Genomic DNA, 22827 nt, shown 5'->3' with positions numbered 1-22827 from the left:
TTGCAATATAATTAGTTATAACATTCTCCTGAGGAAAAACCATGATTTCTAAGACAGTAAGTCACTCAGCAGTTTCCCAGTCCATGGAGCCTCTCATGGTGGGTGCAGGGCTGCTGCTTCCTGCATCCCGGCACGACGCTGACAGGTGCTTTGTAAGATTAACGTAAACTGTAAGCAGACACACGTCTGAAACAGACTCACGACACATCTGATAGAATTAAGAGACTGCCTGGCATAGTCTTACTGCTGTTAGTGATTGTTATGTTGTTTACATTATTAAGAAAATTATATCTCATTATTTTGTTTAAGTCGATGAAAAATAGATAATTTGGGTCAAAATTGCACAGATTATAATCACTTTAAGGAAAAAAAAAAAAAAACCAAACCAAACCAAAACAAAAACCCAAAAACCAAAACCTCTGAGGTTAGCAAAGAACAGTAGTTCTCTTCACAGTGCCTTGTACTGTTTTGTGAACTGTGTCATTAAAAATCCTGAGCTTAAAATCTTTACAAGTCACCTCATGAAAATAGGCATTTGGCCAATAAAAATTTAATTCCACACCAATGAAACTTTAGAGGCTACATGTAGGGTGCTGTTTGCAGACATCTATAGATTTTTAGTTTACTCTAAAAGATGACAAGACAAATTCCCCTCAGTGAGATCCTGGCCTAATATATTTGCTTTACTTATATAGTGAAAGAAACTACTGTGAAACATGGAAGCTTTCAATTCGTGGCACTGACTGATGGTCTACACAGGGGATCCTTCAAAAGCTACAATTAAGGAGCCGCCTAGCTTTTCGGCAATACTAGTCCGGTTGAGGTCTTCTGGGCCATTGGCTTGGTATTCATGCTTTATGCCTAGAGAGAAAAACAAATTCTATTTAGGATCATGCAGCAGCTTACTCATTTCTCCAGGGTAGCAAACTAATCTAAAGACCCTTGTCTTATGGAACACAGAATGCTATCCAGTGTGGGAAGAAATAATGTTTAAGCACATGCATCAAAACAATGATCCCTCAGCAGACAATGCTGACCAAGCAGCCAGGAACACAGCGTGCATTCCATGAGTCCATTTAAATCAGCCCCTGCTAACATTTGCAATTACTATCAGGGTTCCGGTAGGGGAAAAAGTAAGCATCACTCTGTGAACATTCGGAGTTCTATAATAATGATATACTTTACTAAAGGTGTTATACTTCAATACAAAGGCAGGCCTAGTACTTTTTTCCTGCTTTTTAAAACAAAAGTATGGGACTAGAGACATGGTTAAGAGTACTTCTTGATCTTACAGAGGACTAGAGATCAATCCCCGGCACTCACACAGTGTGGCTTACAGTCCACAAGCTGTGACTACAGCACCATGGCTCTGGTGCCCTCTTCTGAACTCTAAGAGCACCTGCATGCCCACATGCAAGAACGTACACACTGATACTTACCTATGCACATAATTAAAAAGCTGGGTGGTGGTGGTGCACGCCTTTAATCCCAGCACTTGGGAGGCAGAGGCAGGAGGATCAATAAATTTGGGCCAGCCTGGTCTAAAGAGAAACTTCTAGGACAGCCAGGGCTACAAAGAAACCTGGCCTGTTTTTTTGTTTGTTTTTAAAGCATGAACTAAAACACTGCTACAAAAAAACAGCTCTATGGTGGCATTACACACTACGCATAAAAGCAGTGCATATTAAGATGTAGCACTGATGGCCTTAGAACAATTCCATCAGCACACCGTAGAACTGGCTCACCCGAGGACGTGCACACAGGGGTTTCTCTGCACAGAGCTGCTATGTTTTAAACAGCTACACAGTCTACCGTCTTAGGATCATTTCTCACGCAGGTCAGTTTTTAAACAACTTTGGACTAATCTGAGAAAGCCATTGATGATTCCACAAAAAAGGTGACATGTGTCTATCACCTAATATCCTTCAATCAAGTCTGATGTAGCAAGTCCCTTTAACTCAGGTTCCATCAAAGCTGAGAAGTCATTTGAAGTATCAGTTGACAGATTAGTGAGCACTCTAAGGGGGCCCCAACACCATGCCAAATGCACAAAGAACCCACTTAACTGAGCAGCAGTGGGGCTTGGGAAGGAAGCAGGAATTCCCATTACTAACTCATTAAAACAAGCTGGGACCATCCAGTTCTACTCCAGGAATATAAAGCCAGCCACAGAAAACAAAACCAACAATGGGTAAACCCGTGTAACCTCTGCTTCCTCAGCTGTTTGGAGATCACACTGAAAGGGGGGAGGAAAAAACTCAGATCAAGTCTCCTGCCCCAGAGCTGGGAGACTGAGGCTCACTAGGTTATTGGTTCTGGCCAGATCACACAGCAGTTAGACAGCAAGCTCAGCCTTTGTGCAAGCCTCTGGGCTTGTGCCCCATGCTTTCTCCAGCATACCAATGTCTTCTGGTTGGAGTCTGGCCAAGGCCACTTCATCTGGACCCCAGCCACCCAGTGACAAGTCAAACATAACTGGTCAGCTCTGGTGAGTATATTTTCCTTTGTACTCAGAAGAATCAATTACCTAAAATCACACCATTCAATAGTGAATCTAGAGGTAAGAGAATGTTTTCTTACTCAAAAGCATTTCCTTTCTGCAGCGTTGTCAATAACTACATTAAAAAAAAAACAAGGAATAACAAAACCAACTGATCCCCACCTGCCATATGAAAAATAGTTTAAAGCCAACAGGAAAGGGACAGGGTCATGAACACGGGCCAGCCTATGTACTGTCCACGGCAGACAGCGCTCAGAGGGATGGTGGATGGATGGAGGAGTGGATGGATGGATGAACAGACCAGGAGGGTTTTAGAGACATTCCAGTTCCAATTCTGGGACTCACTATATCCATAAACATCAGAGACGCATCTGTGTCATACCTGGAAACTTCTTCTTGATGGCATCCTTTGAGCTCGCGTAGATCATTTTGCTTTTCAGAGATGCCTGTTCTGGTGCCCTGGGTAGAAGGACGCCAGAGTGAAAAGGACTGCTACAGACAAAGTGCAACTTACGTCACATTAAACAGTCTCAGCAAGACAGACCTCAGAATCTAAGAGCTCTCTATTTCTCGCCTTGGAAGGTAAATGTTACAAATGGTCACATGTACAATAACCACAGTGAAAAAATAGTACAAACAAAACAAAAAACAGCCAACCGAACAAACAATAAAGAAAAAGAAGAAAGAAAGGAAAAAGGCAAGTAAGGAAAACATTGCCCAACCTCAAAGCCTACTTAGCCATATACCCTGCCACCTAGCTGTAAGTTCCCCAAAGGCAGGCCCTTCACTAACTGTAATCACGCGGCTCTTTCCCAGGTCCTCACACTGTAACTGGTGTAGAGGAGAAATGAAGCTTAATGAATACACCTTCAGTCACATCCAAATTCTACTACTTTAAGGTTTATCAAAAATTACCTTTTTAAATGTTTTTATTTTTATGTCTATATGCATGGCTACTTGTCTGTGTGTGTATTGTGTGCATGTGGGTGTCCAGGGGCCAGAGAGGGCATCCAACTCCCTGGAATGGTTACAGGCACTTGTGAGCATCCTGATACTGGTGCCAGGAAAGAGCTCATGGTCCTCTGCAAGCACACGTGCTCCCTCCAGTCCCTCAGCTGTTACCTAACTGTTGGTTCCTATACGCGTAACTGCGCCCCCATGCTTTAGTGCTCACATCAGCATGGTTTACGAGTACAGAAGAACCGCAGTGGATACACGTGAGAGGTGTGATCTTACCGTGCTTCAAAGTGCCCCATTTTTTAAACCTGAAGTCTCTTATGCCCTGGCTGCCGTGGAAGACCACAGGAGATCACACAGATCCCCCTGCCTCTCCCTCCCAAGTGCTGGATTGAAAGACTTTTGTCTGAGGCCTCATCCCAAATACTTGAAGACTGAAATACCCAGAAGAGGCCATATCAATCACTTTAACATGTTAACTAGAGCCTGTTGTTCAGCCAGATCTTTTACAATGGAAATGCTCTGTTCTGTCAGTCATGTGCGGCTACACATTGGAAATAGATACTCAATAAATCAAACAATGAATTTTAGGTGGGCATGGCAGACCATGCCTGCACTACCAGATAACTAGGAAAGGCTATGGTTGAGGTCCAGGCCTGTGTGGGCTATACAGTGAGACCCTGCCTCAAAATACAGTTATCTTTTTAACTAATTAACTTTTAAATTAAAAATGAAATATCCCTATGTAGGTGGTGTTGTATTCATGGCGACCTCGGGCTGTCTCTTTGAGGTAGGGTCTCATGGATCCCAGGCTGATGTCACGGACTCTGTAGCCAAGTTTGACTAGAAATTTCTCATCTTCCTCTCCCCGCCTTTCTTTCTTTCCTTTTTCGTGTGTGTGTGTGTGTGTGTGTGTGTGTGTGTGTGTGTGTGTGTGTGTGTGTGCGTGCGCGCGCGCGCACGCACATGTAGCCTTGGCTGTCTTGGACTCCCTTTGTAGACCAGGCTGGCCTTGAACTCACAGATCCGCCTGCCTCTGCCTCCTGAGCGCTAGGATTACAGGTGTGCGCCACTGTGCCTGGCCCTCTCCTCACCTTTCAAGTGCTGAGATCACGGGTGTCTGACACTGTGTCTGGTTAATGCTGTGCTGGGGGTTGAGTTCAAGGCTTCATGAATGCTGAGCAGAACTCTACTGACTGAGCCACACCCTGGCCCTCAATTATGTTTTTCTCACAGGTTTCTGGGAGCCTTAACTGAAACCATCTTCCTAGCTTGTATATTAATAATATCTGAAAACTTCTTACATGAAACAGAACATGTAATATATGTGTAGGCTAACTAGATACTACAAACATATAGCAAACCACAGTGAGGAAGGAATGTGGCATCAACTTTCTCAAAAGAAACAAACGACAAATACATAACTGAAGACTGTGTGCCCAGTAGAGCAGGCTAACGTGAACATGACATGCTGAAGAAAGGCTTTGGTTTGCCAGTGTGAACATTTGGTAGAAACAGGGAATGCTCACTTAGAAAGGATGAGCAAGAATCTACAAAATAAACTACCCAAAGCATTGTTCTTTCAAGTAGACAATATAGCTAAACTCTCAGTACAGCCTAGACTTTATGGAAGCCTGTCAACACTCCGACAGCGAATGCTGGTAGCTTCACTGTGAATTATTTTGAGGGTGCTGGGGCTGTGGTGCTGGAACCCTTGCCTAGCACATGTGCGGTCCCGAGCTCAATGCTCAATCTCACCAATCCTACTGTGGTGCCCACACTGGCTTCCCAAGAGTGGACAGGAGAAGATGAGCCCTTGGGTCTACAGAGGCTCCATGTTCTAGTGCTCACCACAAGAAGAACATCAGCTCTTCTTTTCTGGACTCCTTGGTTTCAAAGCTTGCGTCATACAAAGCGTAGCGACAATCTTTTTCAGGAAGCATTCCCACAAAATGCTTGAAAGGATCCGTTATGGTATCACCAACATCTCCAACCAAGATCTCTTTGCCTTCTTCAACAACTATGCACTTTTTGTCTGCACTGAGACAAAAAATGACAGCCTTCTTTCTTTTCTTGATTTCTTCTGGTGTGGAGCATTTCCGAACTTTCATGTCGTAGAAAATGCGACAAACTTCATCTGCCACCTGCACTCCTGAGGCCTGTAATAAGAAATGGAAATGTGCAAACAGGCTTATAACTCTTATAATCTCAAATATGAAACACTACATTTGTCTACAGATTGGCATATACTTTAAAATCTTACGAGTGTGAGCGTTGCTGACCTCAGCCTTTACCTACACGCTGAGCAGTGCTCTAATGACCAAGCTACACCCTGGACTTCAATTATATTTTCCTCACAGGTTTACAAGAAACCTAACTGAGACCATCTTCCTAGCTTGTGTATTAGTAATATCTGAAAACTTTTTACATGAAGCAGAACAGATGATTTCAACTTCTTGGCTGTAAAAACTCCATCCTATAACATCTCTTTCTCAAAAACCAAAAACCAAAAAACATTATGTAAATATTTCAGTAACATTAATTGCTTGCTTTTAAATTTAATTTGCCATGCAAGGGGAAAAGCTTAGTCAGTAAAGTACATTTTCAAGACAGGGTTTCTCTGTGTAGCCCTGGCTATCCTGAACTTGCTTGATATCGACCAGGCTGGAACAGAGATCCTTCTGCCTCTGCCTCCTTGAGCGCTGGGATTAAAGATGTGCGCCACTACACCTAGCTTAAAAAGTATCTTAAAGAGAAAGACTTGGTTGTTGGTTAAAGAAGCTTAGATACCAGATTATTATGGACCATGCCCAGCCCAGTAAGGTGCATTCTATGCAAGCCATAAGGAGCTAAGTTTGATTTCCAGCACCCACAGCAAAAGCTGGGCACCTGTAATCCCAACACGGGGACGACAGCAACCAGAAAATCTCTGGGGATCTGTGGCCTGTCAGCCGAAGCTAATCCACACGTTCTAAGTAAGAGACCTTGTCTCAAAAACAAGATGGACAGCTTCTGAGGAGCAACACCTGAGACTGACCTCTGGCATCTACCCCTCAACACCATTACACACACAGGGGCCACATGCACGCATAGACACCACTACACACACAGGGGCCGTATGCACGCATAGACACCACTACACACACAGGGGCCGTATGCACGCATAGACACCACTACACACACAGGGGCCACATGCATGCATAGACACCACGACACACACAGGGGCCACATGCACGCATAGACACCACGACACACACAGGGGCCACATGCACGCATAGACACCACTACACACACAGGGGCCACATGCACACATAGACAGATTTCATTTATCCAATACTTAAATTATAAATTGAGATTAGAATAAATTTTTACTGTTGATAACGAAGATAACAGTTTAATGTGGGCTTATGCTAACAGAAAAAGAATCATTTGTCATGTTATTACTTATTAGCCTGGACCAGAGAGAGCTAAACAAGCTCTTGATACCCAAAGACCTTAAAACAGTTCTTAGCCTCTGTCTTCTACCGTCCATCTTCATGTGCTATGGACACCAACTCCAAAATCCATCACGCTGTATGCATCATTAGCTACTTAGTGCACAGCAGCTTTTCTAAAGCCAGGATTACAAACGTAAAGATTTAATAAATAATGTAAAAATACTGATTTAATATCAAGTTATAGTAAGAAGCAAAAATGCATGAAAAATGAAAAAAACCCTACAGAATAAGATCTGCAAATCATAGGAAATTTTTACTGAGAATATATGAAGAACCCTTTCAAATAAGTAACAACAACAACAACAACAAATTTAAGAGTAACCAATGGATCTGAACAGACATCTGAAAAGAACACCCTGGACACAAATGACCCATGTGGGGAAATGCTCTCCACCAGGAGTCATTAGAGAAACACAAATTGAAAATTACACTTATTGGGATGGCGTAAAAAGAAAAAGATAGCCGTGGGTGGGGGGGGGGGTTGGGGGATGGGGTGGCACGCAATTTTAGTCCCAGCACCTATGAGGTAGAAGTAAATGGATCTCTGTGAGTTCGAGGCCAGCCTGGTCTACAGAGCAAGTCCCAGGAAAGCCAGAGCTACAGAGAGAGACGGTGTCTGTGTACGGAGGGGTGGGGGTGGCCTAAGAAAAAAGACCAGGCCTGGGAGATGGTTTAGTGGTAAAGTTCTTGTCCAACATGAGGACGTGAAATGCAGACCCCAGCACCATGCAACAGCCAATATGATGCCTGCACCTGGGATCCTAGCAATGCGGCACAAAGACGGCAGATCCTGGGGCCTGCAGACCAGCCAGTCCAGCAAGGCAGCAAGTTCTAGGTTCAGAGAGACCCTGCCCAAAAAATATGGCTCAAAGTGAGAAGGAAGACAATGAAGACACTCAGCACCAACCTCTGGCCTAAACACACACACACACACACACACACTCCACTAACAAATGTTAGTGAGTGTGGACAAGCTATAATCTCATACATCGCAGCAGCAAGACCACAAACAGGTCACCCACTTGAGCAATTCTCAAAGAGCTAAACACAGAGAGAACAGATCACCTAAGAATTCCAGTTCTTCTGTATTCATATGGAAGAAATAAAAATGTGCCCATATAAACAAATGTTCACAAAACTGTTATTCACATAGACAAAAAAATGGAAACCACCCATAAAGTCCATTACTGAAGAGACTTTAAAAATGGAATACACCCATACAATAAAGCAAAAGTGAGGAACTGACACGCTACAACATAATCCCGAGAAAGCATCACACTCAGTAGAAGAAGCCAAAAGGAAAGGGCTGCATGCAGCACGATCCTATTTATATAAAATGTCCCCAAAGGCGAATCTATAAGTAGACTAGTGGTTTCCAGGGCCAAGGGAGGTGGAAAGGGACTGACTGCTAACTGGCAACTTTCTTTTGGGGGTGATGGAAATACTCTGCAGTAAAGCTGCTATGTAAGCGTGCGCACAGGACGCTGGCTGTGGTGGTGCTCGCCTATATGCAAGCAAGCCGGCACATGTCTATGGTGGAAGGATCACCAGTTCAAGCCCAGCCTGGGAGACATTGGGGAAACCCAGTCACAAGAATACAAGAGGAAAAGATGCCTACAGGAATGTGGGGAGGGGGCTCTACTGGGAACCTAGCATTATTACTCAGGTAATCTGGCAGCCAATCGTCTGATTGGTAATGGTTTGGTAATGGCTTTACACACACTCCAGCCCTAGCTATCTAGTCCACATTTACTCACAGTCTCCTCCAATTTACCCAACCACGTCCACACAGCACACTCTAATACAGTAGCAGTCCAAAAACTAACACTAGACAGAAAACTAACAAAACCCATACAATATTACTATACCTCTGCCCTTATTGCACGTGCATGCTTATTGCATTTTTCTATTTTGGTTTTGAGCCTTTAACAGCTGAGCCATCTCTCCAGCCACTTATTTATTACATTTTTAAAAATCACTTTTAAGCCTTTTACTGCTTTAGTAGTATTTTCTGATCTTTGCAAGAAATAAAAAAAAAAAAAATGTTCAAATATTATCAAGGAAACACTAGAAATAGATTCTCATTCTTCACTAATCGCTAATAATGCTGATATCTAAGCTTCTTTTAACCAAAAACCAAGTCTTTCTCTTTAAGATACTTTTTAAGCTAGGTGTAGTGGCGCACACCTGTAATTCTAGCACTCGGGGAGGCAGAGGCAGGTGGATCTCTGTGAGTCCTAGGGTACCCTGGTCTACAAAGCAAGTCCAGGATAGCCAAGGCTACACAGAGAAACCCTGTCTTTAAGATTTATCATTCATATAATGTGTTTGGATCAATTCACTCCATCGCCCCCAACTCCTCCCCTACCTTCCCACTAATTTTCCCTCCCGACTTTATTTACTCAACCAATACCTGGATATATCTAAAGCATCTACACCTCTCAAACAAAACCTGACACTGATTTAGAAATCAATTGTGTACTGTAACTGAAAATAAGGCAACCCCGAGTCTGCAGATGTAATGTAACTGGCCCTCACCTGGCAGAGTGAGCCTTTCCTGCCAGAAAGGCCGCCCATGCCGGCTTCTGATAAGAAACATATCTTTAATAAACATTCCTGCCTGAGGAAATGACCACTGAAGATGGTGAAGAAGATTTGAAGCAATCAAAAACATCTGGATGAACAAGCTTTCAACTACTACAGTGAGGTAGGAAACAAAACCCAAATCCAAAGACATTCCTTTGGTGGCGTTCGAGACAGGGTTTCTCTGTGTAGCCTTGGAGTCCAGGACCCGGCTGGCCTCAAACTCACAGAGGTCCACCTGCCTCTGCCTCCCGAGTGCTGGGATTAAAGGTGTGTGCCACCACTGCCTGGCCCTTCAATAATTTTTAAAAAGGACTTATTTATTTAGTGTGAGTGCCCTATCTGCATGTACACCTGCATGCCAGAAGAGGGCATCAGATCCTATCACAGATGGTTGTGAGCCACCATGTAGTTGTTGGGAATTGAACTCAGGAGACAGTGCTCTTAACTGCTGAGCCCAATTAATTTTTCTTAGTTGAATGATTTTCTTAATAACATGGAGATCAGATTGTATTCAACCTTAATGGGCACAGGATTTTGTAGCGTCTGATTCACAGTATGTAGGTATGTGGAGTAGAGCCTAAGAATCTACAGTCCTAAGATCCAGGTGACTACTGCTAAAATTTAGCCCTAAAACTTGATCAGAGATTAATACTTTATTTTAGTTCATTGATGTATTTATCAGCCCCACACTATTTACCCCTTCAGCTGCAAGTTGTAATGAAAGAATAGAGCCTTTATGAATACCAGTGGCCTAAAGGACACCTGGCCCAACCGATGGGCCTATTCACAACTTCTTAAACCAAACCAGACACAGGATCACAAGAAAAGCAGACTACATTAAAACAGAGCTCGCCCTGGCAGTCCAGACTGCTGTGAGGACTCACCTGGGCGGCTCTGTTATCCTAAGACATCAGGGTGTCTGTCACAGGCAATGGTGCAGTCACTCTGTGCTTTCCTAACAACAAGGTCCTCTGTCCAAAAAGGCCTATTCATCCCAGACTGAATGCTCTCACCTCAGAAGGACCGCCAGGCAGGGCCTGTTGGGCACCTTCAAGAAAAGGGGTGAGAGGAAAAAGCCCTCTCTTGCCAACTACATTTTTCAGTACTCAATACAGTGTTAGGCCTGAGATGTTGACCTGCTCAGTAGTCAGGAAGCCGTAAATTTATTAAATGAAATGAAATCAAATGCCAAGTTTGCACACTTGAAACAACACAGACCACTGAGCATCCTCTGACCCAGGGCACACTAAGCTGCTGCAGAGCTGGAAGGACTCTTGAGAGCAAACATAGACTGCTACCACCAGAGCTCTGACTACTTTAAAAAGCTGTGCCTTCCTCGCTGAAGTCTCTCGAGTTCAGTACCCGGAACCACAGGAGGGTACTGATCCGCACCACACCCTGCCTCACAGCAGCTGCTGCTGCTCTCGCCTCAGGCATAGTGGGCCATGTGCTTGTCTGCAGTCTCCTCTGGTAGAGAATTTATAAAACTCACCAATGGAGAGAGTCTATCACAGTCAGGATCACACAGCACATGGTCTTCCAATAGTCTCTAAGCACTCACAAAATTATGCCACAGCTAAGAAACACTGGGCACAATCTTGGAAATGGCTGAACAACCTAAAAGAGCAAATCTCTCAATTCAACCAAAAGGGTGAGTGGCAATCTTTGAAACTTAGACATTAAAAATGAAAACTTAATTTTTAGTAAGCACTGAGCCAGCCCAAACCTAAATGTGACCCTCACTAACAACCAGCACAGCAGGGAAGGGCTTCATGTCTCACCGCTAACCCAGCAGGACATCTCACCTTGGTGCCATTATCAGAACCCACACTTTAATCCTAACTTAAAAGCAAAACAGAAGAAGACAAAACAACAACAAAGCCAAATAAAAGCCAATGAACTACCCAAGAAAACTATTCATTTCTAAAACCTAGTTTTCTAAAATCTGTCTAAAATATCTGAGAAGTGGGACTGCTGCGCAGCAGGCATGCAATCACAAATCAGCAAATGGACGGAAACAGTCAGGGCCTCCTTTTTACCAGCTTCTCAAAGGACCACGGCGGTTCAAGCTGGGGCCACGACTCCGTTACTACAGCATGCCTTGTACAGGATCAGCAAGACAGGAGAAACGGCCGGGTGGCTAGCTACTGCTGTCGCCCCTCAGCAGGGACAAACAACGGGGCTTCAGCCACACTGCTTTAGAGCTGAGGGCTGAGCCCTCCAACTCTCCCTCCTAATATGGCTCCATTAGTAGAAGGCAATTAGAAAAGAACGCAACTCAGGGCTGGAGAGGTGGCTCAGAGGGTAAGAGCACCGGCTGCTCTTTCAAAGGTCCTGAGTTCCCACAACCACATGGTGGCTCACAACCATCTATAATAAGATTTGGTGTGGGGTGTGGTGGAGCACGCCTTTAATCCCAGCACTGGGAAGGCAGAAGCAAGTGGATCGCTGTGAGTTCGAGGCCAGCCTGGTCTACAAAGTGACTCCAGGACAGCCAAGGATACACAGAGAAACCCTGTCTCGAAAAAAACTTAAATATAAAATAAAATAAATTGGTGCCCTCTTCTGTCATGCAAGTGTACATGCAAGTAGAACACTGTAGACATAACAAATAACAAATCTTAAGAAAAGAAAGGAAAAAAAGAAGAACACAACTCAATCAGGACCAGAACAGAAATATGGGGATTTAATGGGAAGATGGGTAAACTCAGTGTGATTCCCTCCTGACCATCCCGATACACAGATTCACAGACACAGTGTGTGCGCGGTCCTGCCTCTTGACTTTGGAATTCTAGAGTTCATCCTCTATCGAGTACTGAAAAGAGAGTAAGTGACCACACAAAAGGAAGAGAAGACAGACAACAACACAGTGAGGCACGACTCTAAATTACAACACCCTATTTCAGCTGTTGTAGAAAACTGTGGTCCAATAGCAGCTGTGGCAGTATTTCCTTCCTGCCCTCTATGTGGCAGCCATCACTATGAGCTGGAATACTGGAAGTATATGAAACGATAAAAAAAATTGTTAATTAGATTTTAATAATTTTACAAAAAGTAGCACATAAGCTGACCCTAGTAAAATACTATGTTTAGGGCAAACAAAAAATTTTTTTTAATGTAACTTTTTATTGCTTCTGGGTGAACTCCACATCATGCAGCAATAGCATCCCTCAGGCTGCTCACTCTGCTCTGCTGGCTCGAAAGCACAGGTAGATGCAGACACACCAGCACCGCAACACAGCGCCGACAACGCCATTCAGTAAGTGCGTACTGACTATCACTATCAGTAACTGGATGGAGCCGCAGCTGGAGCTTCTTCAACTGCTAAGTAAGCCGTGCTGCCAGTCTTTAGTGAAGCCTTCGCTTACTGAACAAGTGAAAACTTATATCTGAAACAGGAATCTATTTATTTATGGGGGGGGGATGAGTTCACTGAGCACACTGTAAAGGGGCAGGGGGCAGGGCACTGATGAGAACAGGTCATCTGCTCAGACAGACATTCCCTCTTTGTTTCCGGCTCACTAGAACTGTGGACTAAAAAAAAAACCTGGCTTCTGGTAAGTACCATCTCTTTCTTCTCATGAATATTTAATGCTATCAACATAAAGACATTGAAACTATGATATATATAAAATGAAATTTTATTTTGCCAGAAAAATGAAATTCTAAAAGTTGCAAGAAAAAGGGTAGATCTAAAAACTACTATATTAGATGAGGTAACCTGAACTCAGAAAAACAAATATTGTCTGTTCTTGCTCATATCTGATCTTAGCATTTAATGTTCATATATGTGTATACACACACACACACACACACACACACACACACACACACACACACACACACGCGCGCGCACAGGCTATGAAATTAGAAATGGGATGATAAAAGGGGAAAGTGCTGAGGAAGGAGCAAGGCATCAGAACACACATGAAATAAAACCAGAAAGGAAGTTACTAGTGGGAAGGGTACAAAAACTGGAGACACAATGGAAGGGGAAGATCAAGGAAAATAAAATTTGTTTTAAGGTATCATAATGAAACCTAATACTTTGCATGCTAATTAAAGTAGGTAGGTAGGTAGATAATATGTTAGGCGGTTAAACAACAAAGAAGGGGTCCAGCAAGACTGCCCAGCAGGTGAAGACCCTTGCTACCAAGTCTGACTGACCACCTGAGTTCAATCCATGGCATTCACCTGGTAGGGAGTAATAGCAAGGAATTTTATAAGCCTTCTTTTTGACACTCCCCCCAACACACACGCCTCCTCTTTGAAACAGTGTCTCACTAAGTAACTAGCTAACTTGTAACTCACCATGTAACAAGGCTGGTTTCCAACCCTTAGAGTCCACCTACCGCTGCCTCACCCATACTGGGACTGAAGGTGTGAGCCACCATGCCTCCCTTAAAAATAAAAATGTGTGTGTACAGTCTGAGAGCCACCAGCTGAGTGTGTATGGATTGCCCTGTCTCAGAAGCACCACTACCTCCAGAATATCTGGTTCTGGTTTGACAGTGTGTGAGGGCAAGCCAACCAAACTTTACTTTCATGAATCAGGGATTTATAAACCTTGGGCAGCAGGGAGAAGTTTGGCTAGGCTAGAGTGCTTAGAGATACTTGATTTACATGCAGTAGCTCGGGAGTCCTATCACAAGAAGTTGAACACGGGCTGGAGAGATGGCTCAGAGGTTAAGTGCTCTGGCTGCTTTTCCAAAGGTCCTGAGTTCAAGTCCCACCAACCACATGGTGGCTCACAACCATCTATAATGTGATCTGATGCTCCTCTCCTGGTGTGCAGGTGTTACATGCAGGCAGAGCACTGTATACATAATAAATAAACAAATCTTTAAAATAAAAAAATAAAACAAAAAAGAAGTTGAACACAGTACTTAATTACCCTATGGGTGGGGAAGAACTTCCAAGTATGATTAAAGGTCATTTGCTGAAGGCTAGGATCTCCTTAGCACAGGGTGGGGTATTTACAGGAACCCCCAGGTGCTTGCTGAGCAGGTTCTATCAGGAAAGGGCTAGGCCTGTAATCTTCCCTGAGGGCTATGTGACCCTCCTTACAAGATCTGGGATTCCCCAGATCAGGGGAAGAGAGAACCCAGCTGACAAAGGGAGTCCATTGTAATTGACCAAGCTCAGTTGGCTATCTGGAAAAGCCAGACTTCGACCTCTCTAGCAGCACCTCAGAGTGAAGATGGAAAAGCAAAAATTATCTCCTGTAAAATCAGGTATAAGACAAGAACATCCATTTTACCCTACCCAGAATGTGAAATGTCAGCCAGAGCCGCAGAGCAAGAAAAAGAAGGAAAGAACACCCAAAGAGGAGAAGAGAAAAGCTTATTCTGCCTGCAGCAACATGGTTCTCTGTATAAAAGTTTATCAAACTAATAAAACTGATAAATGAATTCAGTAAGTTGCAAGATACAAAAATCAGTAGCATTTTATGTACCAATAGTCAATAAGCAGAGAAAACAACAACAAAAACAAAACAAAAACCCTTAAGAAATCAATCCATACTGTCAAAGCAAAAAGCCAGAAACAACAGCAGTAACAAACCTTTATAAGGGATTAAGCTATTTAGCTCAGAGGTGCGTAGCATACACAATGCTCTTTCCAGATCCCTAGCATTACACCATAAAAAGCAAAACAAAACCCTTTAGGCCTACATCTAGCCAAAGGAGTGGATGACTATACCCAATGCTAATTATAAAACACGATGGGAGAGCAATGGAGACTACACACCAACATGGAAAGCCATCCCAGAAAGCCTATAGGTTGAAAGTGTTGATAAAATGTCCATACTATCAAAGCAAATTTACAGAGTCAACGCATCTCTATCCAAATAGCAATGGTTTTCTTCACAAAACAGAAAAGGGAAGATGGGAATGGTGCCATATGGCTGCTATTCCAGCACTTAGGAACTGAGGCAGGACATCAGCAGTTTAAATATAGCCTTGACTACACAGTGAGTGTAAAACCAGCCTAGGCAACACAAGAGAAAGAAAAAGCAATCCTAATATCCATATGGAACTACAGAAGCTTGAGTAGTCAAAGTTAGAGGTATTTACACAAGACCAGAAACATCATAATAGCTCATATCTCAAAACATACTAGATAGAGAAAAGACCCAAAACAGCATGGTGCAGGCATCAAGCACACACATACAGACACAAGAACAGGTAAGAGACCTGGACATAACTCCATAATCTATAGCTAAGTGATCACTGACAAAAGCACCAAAAACATACATTAGAGCAAGAACAGTCTTTAATGAATGATGCTGGGAAATTTGGAAATTCATACACGATACAATAAACTAGACCCCTATCTCTCAACACATAAAAGTCAAGTCAAAGTGGATCAAAGACCTAAACATGAGATCCCCAAACCATGAAACTAATAGAAAACATGGGGTGAACTTCAAGACACTGAATGGCTTTTAGATATGATTCCCAGAGCACAGGAGACAATAAAAACAGGCAAATAAGGTTTTAACCAAACCAATTAGTTTCTGTATAACAAAAGATACAAAAGTGAAGAGACAGCCTGCAGAGTAGAAAAAAATATTAGTAAATCATTCATCCAACAAGGGATGAATACGCATATCCAAAGGAAACAAGAGACCCAACAGAAAAATAACAGTAATCTGATTTAAAGGGGGAGGAAGGAGTGAACAAATGTTTCTCAAAGGATAAATGATGGAATTATATGCAAAAAAAAATCAATGTTAGTTGGAAGGGAGATGCAAAGCAAACCTTAACCAAGCACCGTCTGTCACACTCCTGTTAGAAAAGGCCACCATCAATAATTTGCTGGCCACAGTGGTGCACGCCTTTAATTCCAGCACTTGGGAGGCAGAGGCAGGTGGATCACTGTGAGTTCGAGGCCAGCCTGGGTCTACAAAGCAAGTCCAGGACAGCCAAGGCTATACAGAGAAACGCTGTCTTGAAAAACCAAAAACCAAAAAAAAAAAAAAAAAAAAAAAAAAAAAAAAGAAAGAAAGAATTTAAGCATATCCATGCTGGCAAAGATGCAGAAAAAGGAGACTGTCACATATATCATCATATGTCATTGGTGGAAATGTGAACTTATATAGCATTATGGGAATTAATATAGAGGCCTGCAGAACACTAAAAGTACAACTCCCGCAATCGAGATAGCCCTCTAGTTATATACACAAAAGAAATCAAATCAGCCTACCAAAGAGATGTCTGGTAAGTTCCCTTGCTTACCAAGACACTACTGACAAAAACAAGATATGAAATCCACCAATGGCCCACAAGCCATCAAGTTGTTTGCTGACTTCTACAAGAATGTGTAAATAACACAATAAAGTAAGCAAATCTAAGGTGGGTGGTGGTGGCCGCACACGCTTTTAATCCCAACACTCAGAGCAGATGCAGGCCAATCTCTAATTTCAAGGCCAGCCTGGTCTACAGAGCAAGTTCCAGGACATTCAGGGCCACGCAGAGAAACCCTCTCTCAAGCCCCTCACCCCCAAAATTAAGTAAATGTAATAAAGACCAACACCCTCCCCAAAAGAACACACACACAAAGCTGAAAGGGGCTAGGCAAACTATAGCATACATACATACATACGTGTGTGTACAATTTAACATAGTAATGTACCATGAATTACAAATGCGTACATGTACAATTAAAAGCATGAAAAGTGAAGGGGCTGGAGAGATGGCTCAGCCAGCAGTTAAAGCACTTACTGCTCTTGCAGAGAACCTGCCTTCAGTCCCACATGACAATTCACAACCATCTGTAACTGCAGTTCCAAGGGATCTGACTCCCTCTTCTGACCTCCATGGGCACTGCACATACACGGCCCATAGACATCCATGCAGGTAAAACATCCACACACGTAAAAATAAAATTTTTAAAAAAGCATAAACGTGCCAAAGAATGAACTCTCTCAACTTCAAGCGACTATGGTGACACAGACCTGCACCCTGCACCTCTGGGGAGCAGTCGTAGCTGAGAAACCCACCATCACTCTGTGTTCTAATGGGGGAGGGGGATCACTGGAGAGGACAGGCCTTTACTGCCGGCTCTTGGACGGAAAGGTTTGAGGCCAGCCTGGGCTAGCAGTGAGACCACCTCAAGTATAAAAACAAGAAAGAAAGAAAGAGGCGAGGCCAGGCCTACCGTACAGTCCTGAGGAGAGGCCTGTGGTATCCTGTCTTTGCAAGGCTCCCGGGGTTACCTGACTAGGTTCCCTTTTCTTGGAGAAGTGTCTCCATCATGAGCCTCTGTGAAAGCATTTCCTTAATGAGCCAGTGCGTGAGATCCCTGACACAGGGGAAGACCCACTAGGAAGATGTATATTTAGCTGCAGTGGCTATGATACCCAAAATGCCCCCCAAAATTATTATTTTTGTTTTGATGAAAAGGATCATCATTCTGCACACTTTACTTTTTAAATTGCTTCAAAATCAATTAACTTTAAAGACCAATGTAAAATAAAAAGAAATAATCTGTAGGTAGCAATCAATCCTTTCCGGCAGTGCTTCTCAGCCTTGCTAATGCTTCCTGTAATACATGCTGCGGTGACCCCAACCATACAGTTATTTTTGTTGCTACTTCAAAACTGTCATTTTGCTACTGTTATGAATCGTAATGTAAGTACCTGATATGCAGCCCCTGTAAATGGGCCATTTGACCCGTAACTGCTGCTTTACAATGTGCTTTCTCATGTCAATCCCAGCACTCAGGACAAGAGGATAGCAGGTCTGAGTTGAGGCAGCTTGTTCTACAGAGCAGGTTGCAGGATAGCCAGAGCTACACAAAGAAACTCCAGCTCAAAAATCGAACCAGGATGTCCAACCTACTGAGCTGAATTGTTAAAAGTATTTTTCCTAATCACCAAGTGGCAGAATACATTTTTAATTCAGTCCCTGCCACTTAGTTCTGTTTGTTGCAGTAGAGTTGTCTGTTACATCATCACATATTCCTTAACTCTATTTCAAGGCAAACTACACCCCTATTTTCCAGAGAACCATAAAACTATGCTGCAAACGCATTCTTTGGTTAAATAAAAGAACAGCCAAATCTACATGTGATGTGTCAAGCTGTACCCAACAGAACTGAGCAAATAAACCTAGGAATTTTATAGTGGGCTGGAAAATTAGCTCTGCACATATGAGGAAGCTGACACACCCAGTACACACACAGAAATTTTATTTGGCATGTGCAAACACAAGGTCCATTTCTTCCTGTGGGGAGGGGCTTGTATAAAGACACTTAATGGTGGTATTTTGTAGTAAAACATTTAAAAAATGACATCTCTTTTTTCTAATTTCAACTTGCTTTATTCCAACTGCTTCTAGAAGACTTAATGAGCATCAGAAAGTAATTCTTCTAATTCAAAACAAACCCATATGCGGTTGAAACTTTAATCTCCCCACTATCACCCCAAAAAGAGGAAGCGGGAGCTAAACATATTTTTGGACATCTGTCACCCCAGCACTCAGGAGGCTAAGAGAGTAGAATGCTAGGCTACTCTGGGCAATAGCAAGACCACAGCTCAAAAATAAAAATACAAAAGCCAGTGTAGTTTTTGACACCTGGAATCCCAGCACCTGGAGGCTCAGTCAGGCGTGCGCAAGTCCCAGTCCCGCCTATGCGACACAGTGAGCTCCATGTGATTCTGGAGTACAGAGTGAGATCCTGTCTCAGAAAAGGAGACCAAGAAGCTCACCAACAAATCTATAGCGTTTCAAATACAGAAAGTGCTAAAATCTGGGATAGTAAAGGAGAAACCCTCTCTCTAACACCCTCTAACAGCCAGCCTGAATGGAGATGCTCTGTGCTTATAAAAAGCATACATAGCGAAAGTCTGTGTTCTCAATTCTTCATCCTTAAAACACACCCAGAACTGGTGAAACGGCTCAGCACTTGCTGGGCAAGTCTGACAACCTGAGTTCGATTCCCAGAGCCCACAGGAAAAGGAGAACTGACTGGGAAGGGCACCCTGGTGCTCCTGCACCCACCTCTCAGACCATAATAACTTGGATCTAAGAATGAACCCACCTTTAGTCTTTATTTCTCTCTTCCCAAAGTACCAGGAAGTAGAGCAGATCCTTCTTTTGTTTTATTTGAATGTACACAGGAAAGTTAAACTTTAAAACTATGCATTTACATGTTTAAGGGGTTTGGCCCTATTTTAAATACAGAGCTTGGGTTCTCAACTAAAAGAAAAGAGGTGTTACATCAGCAGACCTGAGAGCAGACACTTCATTACACTGAGTGCTCAGATTCATCAGAACTCAAAGCCTTTAGATTAAGTCTTTACTATAAACCAGTATATTCCTTTAAAATCTTGATGAAGTTCAAAAGACTTCAGGAACTGATATATCTATCTGTAGCTCATACCATTAAACCCAAACAGCGAGACAATTTCAAGACACTATTAAGCATGGTCACTTTTCAAGAAAACTGCCTATTTAATCTAATGAGCCAACCTGCATCGACAAGCCAGTTGCTATAAACCAAAGTTGTTATTCAATGTTCTGTAGACAGATATGTGGCTACCAACTGCTCCCAGGAGCACAGATGTAGCAACAGGATAGTATTTCTAGCAGTGGCAAGGACTTGCCAGCAAATCATTGACCAAAAATGGTAACAGTGTGCAGACTACAGTGACAAAATGTTCTACCTGATCGCCCAGTCGAGATATCGTTTTTACAGCAGATTTGAGTAATAGTTTAGAGGTAGAAAAAGTTTGTAAATTAAGCGAAATCTCCACCACCTCAATATAACGAATATTTCTCCTTTTAAAGGGCTGAAGTAATTAACTAAATGGACTTTCTGAAAGCTTTTAAATTTGCATCAGGCAAGCAACATCATGTCCACCCCTTTGCACCCAAAGTTGTGCTAAAGCCATGTTCTCAGGTCAAGGAAAATTTCTAGCTATGGATATACGGACCCAGAAGGGAAGGGTTAAAAGAGACACTGCCAAGCTTCACAAGCCCAACTAGAGTGCCACTGAAGCTGACTGCCAGATACGACAAACAAAGCCACGGCAAGGCCACCCGGTTCTTAATCACGCTCGTTAGCAATCACCCTGCCCTCTAGGGTGTTCATAAAATCCTTCTTTTCCTTCTCGGGAGAAAGGGCTGGAAAGGCTCTCGGGTCACTGAGCTGGCCTTAGGGGAGACCGCACCCACACCGACGGACACCAGGTTCCGCGGCCCACCCCGGGGACCTGCAGACTTCGGGATCCATGGCTGGCGAGGCCGGGCCGAAGGCGATCCCGGGTGGCGGCCTGGAGCGGCTGGGAATTGATGCGGCCCGGGAGCTGCCTTAGAGCCGTGGAACGCCGTCCCTCCCTCCGCTCACGCTCGAGCGGCGGGCCACTCACTCACCATGTTTGCCGCGGCGGACTTCGGGACGAGAGCTAGGAGCCTGGCGGCGAAGTCGGTGCAGCTCACACACCTCGCGGTAGCAAGACTAGGGAAGCGAGCGCAGGGTGGGGGACGCGACAGCTCGAGCTTATTAAGGGCGGGCACGCGTTGCAGCCGGACTGCGGCTGCGCGCGCCACGCTCCTCCCACCGTTGCTACGCAACAGGACGGCCTCCCCGGACAGGCCCCACCCAGGAGGCCCAGCAGTCTGCAGACGGCTGGAAACTTCGCTCCGGCGCTAGAGTCGGGGGAGCGCGTGGGTACCCCGCCCTGAGGAGCGTAGGCCTGTTCCTCGGTGAAGGGCGGGGACAGAACTCTCCGGGGAGGCTAGCCCCGCCCCTGGAGGCGGGACCACCAGATTCCCCGCCCACCTCGCGGCCGTTGCCCATACATGGAAGTCGCCACCTGGCCAGGTGTGCGCGCCGGCGGGGGCGGAGCCGCAGCGCTGGGTGGGCGGGGCAAGCGCCGGCGGGTGCCCCGCCCGGAGATCATACTGAAAGGCGCTCAGGGACCGCGACCCGCATTTTTTTTTACCTACTTTGGTGCTATTCCCACTACCGTGTCCTGATTGGTCAGCCCAGCACGTCGGGCCGTCGCGTGAGAGGAAAAATCTGCACATTTTTCCTTCTTCCTGAGGCGACCGTGGCCGTTCAAAGTGCTGTGTGAGTCAGCGCTAATTTCAGGACTGGAAAACCGGAGTGATTTGTTTATCTTCGGAGCAGGCTGGGAGGAGGCCCAGTGGCCCGCGGGGGTGCGTGGGGTGGGGAGGTGGGAATGCTGCGTGGCCAAGAGCTGTGGGGAATTGTGCTTTCGTAAAGGGCGGTTGCACAAAAATACAGTGTCCAAAGGGACACCAGCAGTCCTGGCGTTGTTGCCTCAGGGTGTTATTGTGAATGAAAGGAACCGGTAAGACATGGATGGTTACCTAACTTTTGAACTTAATTTAGGCAGCGAGAACATCACGATCTATACCACAACTTTCCTCTAGATAGAAAGCTTTTAGACGAGAAGATCGTTGTGTTTCTTTGTTTCTGTTTTCTGAGCGCTGTATAAAATCTACGCTGGCTAGCTTTTGTTCTGCCTACGTAGCAAAACGCGGTTCCCATTAGGTTTTGGATTTTTTTTTTTTCCCCTTTCTCAAAACAAAGGCGAGTCGTGGCAATTCCAAGCCTTTACAACTTTGCCACAGGGTGTTTGGCAGGCTCCAGCAGTGGCTCAGAATTACCTGGAGAGCTTGTTCAAAGAATTATTATTATTTTCTAATTTATTATATCGTCCGGATGTATGTCTGTGAGTGTCAGATCTTGGAGTTACAGGCAATTGAGAGCTGCCATATGGCTGCTGGGAATTGTACCCGGATCTTCTGGAAGAGCAGTCTCTGCTCTTAACTGCTGAGGCATCTCTCCAGTCCCCAAAGATTTCTTAGCTCTGGCCCCATGAATTGAGAATGTAACTTAAGAATTTGCAATTTTTTGTTAATTTTTTCTCTCTTTACATCCTTTCTCCTCAAAGTCCTGCTCTCCCATTTCCTTCCTTCTTTTCCCCCTCCCCTGAGAATTTGCATTTTAAATAGGTCTTTGGTGTTTCTAGTTGGGAACCACACTATGGAGAAAGAACTTAACATCCAGCTGCAGCCAGAACCCTTCTGGTTTGTTGTTTTTCTGCCCAAGACTCTGGCTACCGCTATATGAGACTTCTCAGTAGTGCAACACTGAAGCCTCTCATTTAAGGATGTCTGTCTGGCAGTTGGACATCTCATTTAAGTGTTTCATCCTCCACAGTGCTACCAGTGTTGTCCAAACACAAGAATACAATCCTGCTGCTTACTTGTTTAATATTTCCTACGTCTTCAGAATCTTAAGCAAGTCTCT

The 22827-nt window shown here is 44.1% G+C and overlaps 1 protein-coding gene across 1 annotated transcript; it reads right to left on the bottom strand.

The window, feature by feature from the left end:
* Window positions 1-482: 482 nt before the first annotated feature.
* Dstn (destrin, actin depolymerizing factor) lies at window positions 483-21048 on the bottom strand. The gene is made up of 4 exons (XM_051144760.1): window positions 20919-21048; window positions 5309-5616; window positions 2883-2959; window positions 483-861 (listed from the first exon to the last, which is right to left on the bottom strand). The coding sequence occupies exons 1-4, from the start codon at window positions 20919-20921 to the stop codon at window positions 752-754; spliced, it is 498 nt and encodes a 165-aa protein (XP_051000717.1). The 5' UTR covers window positions 20922-21048; the 3' UTR covers window positions 483-751.
* Window positions 21049-22827: the final 1779 nt, after the last annotated feature.

Source organism: Acomys russatus, chromosome 4 (assembly GCF_903995435.1).
Source record: "Acomys russatus chromosome 4, mAcoRus1.1, whole genome shotgun sequence".
Lineage (NCBI taxonomy): Eukaryota > Metazoa > Chordata > Mammalia > Rodentia > Muridae > Acomys > Acomys russatus.
Note: the sequence above shows the minus strand (reverse complement) of the source record. Positions and strands in the feature narration are given on the sequence as shown.

Coding starts and splice junctions, on each gene's coding strand:
- Dstn (XM_051144760.1), bottom strand. Junction 2,960..5,308: donor GAGCTGATGTTCTTCTTGTG/GTGAGCACTAGA, acceptor CCTTCTACCCAG/GGCACCAGAACAGGCATCTC. Junction 862..2,882: donor CATCAAGAAGAAGTTTCCAG/GTATGACACAGA, acceptor TTTTCTCTCTAG/GCATAAAGCATGAATACCAA.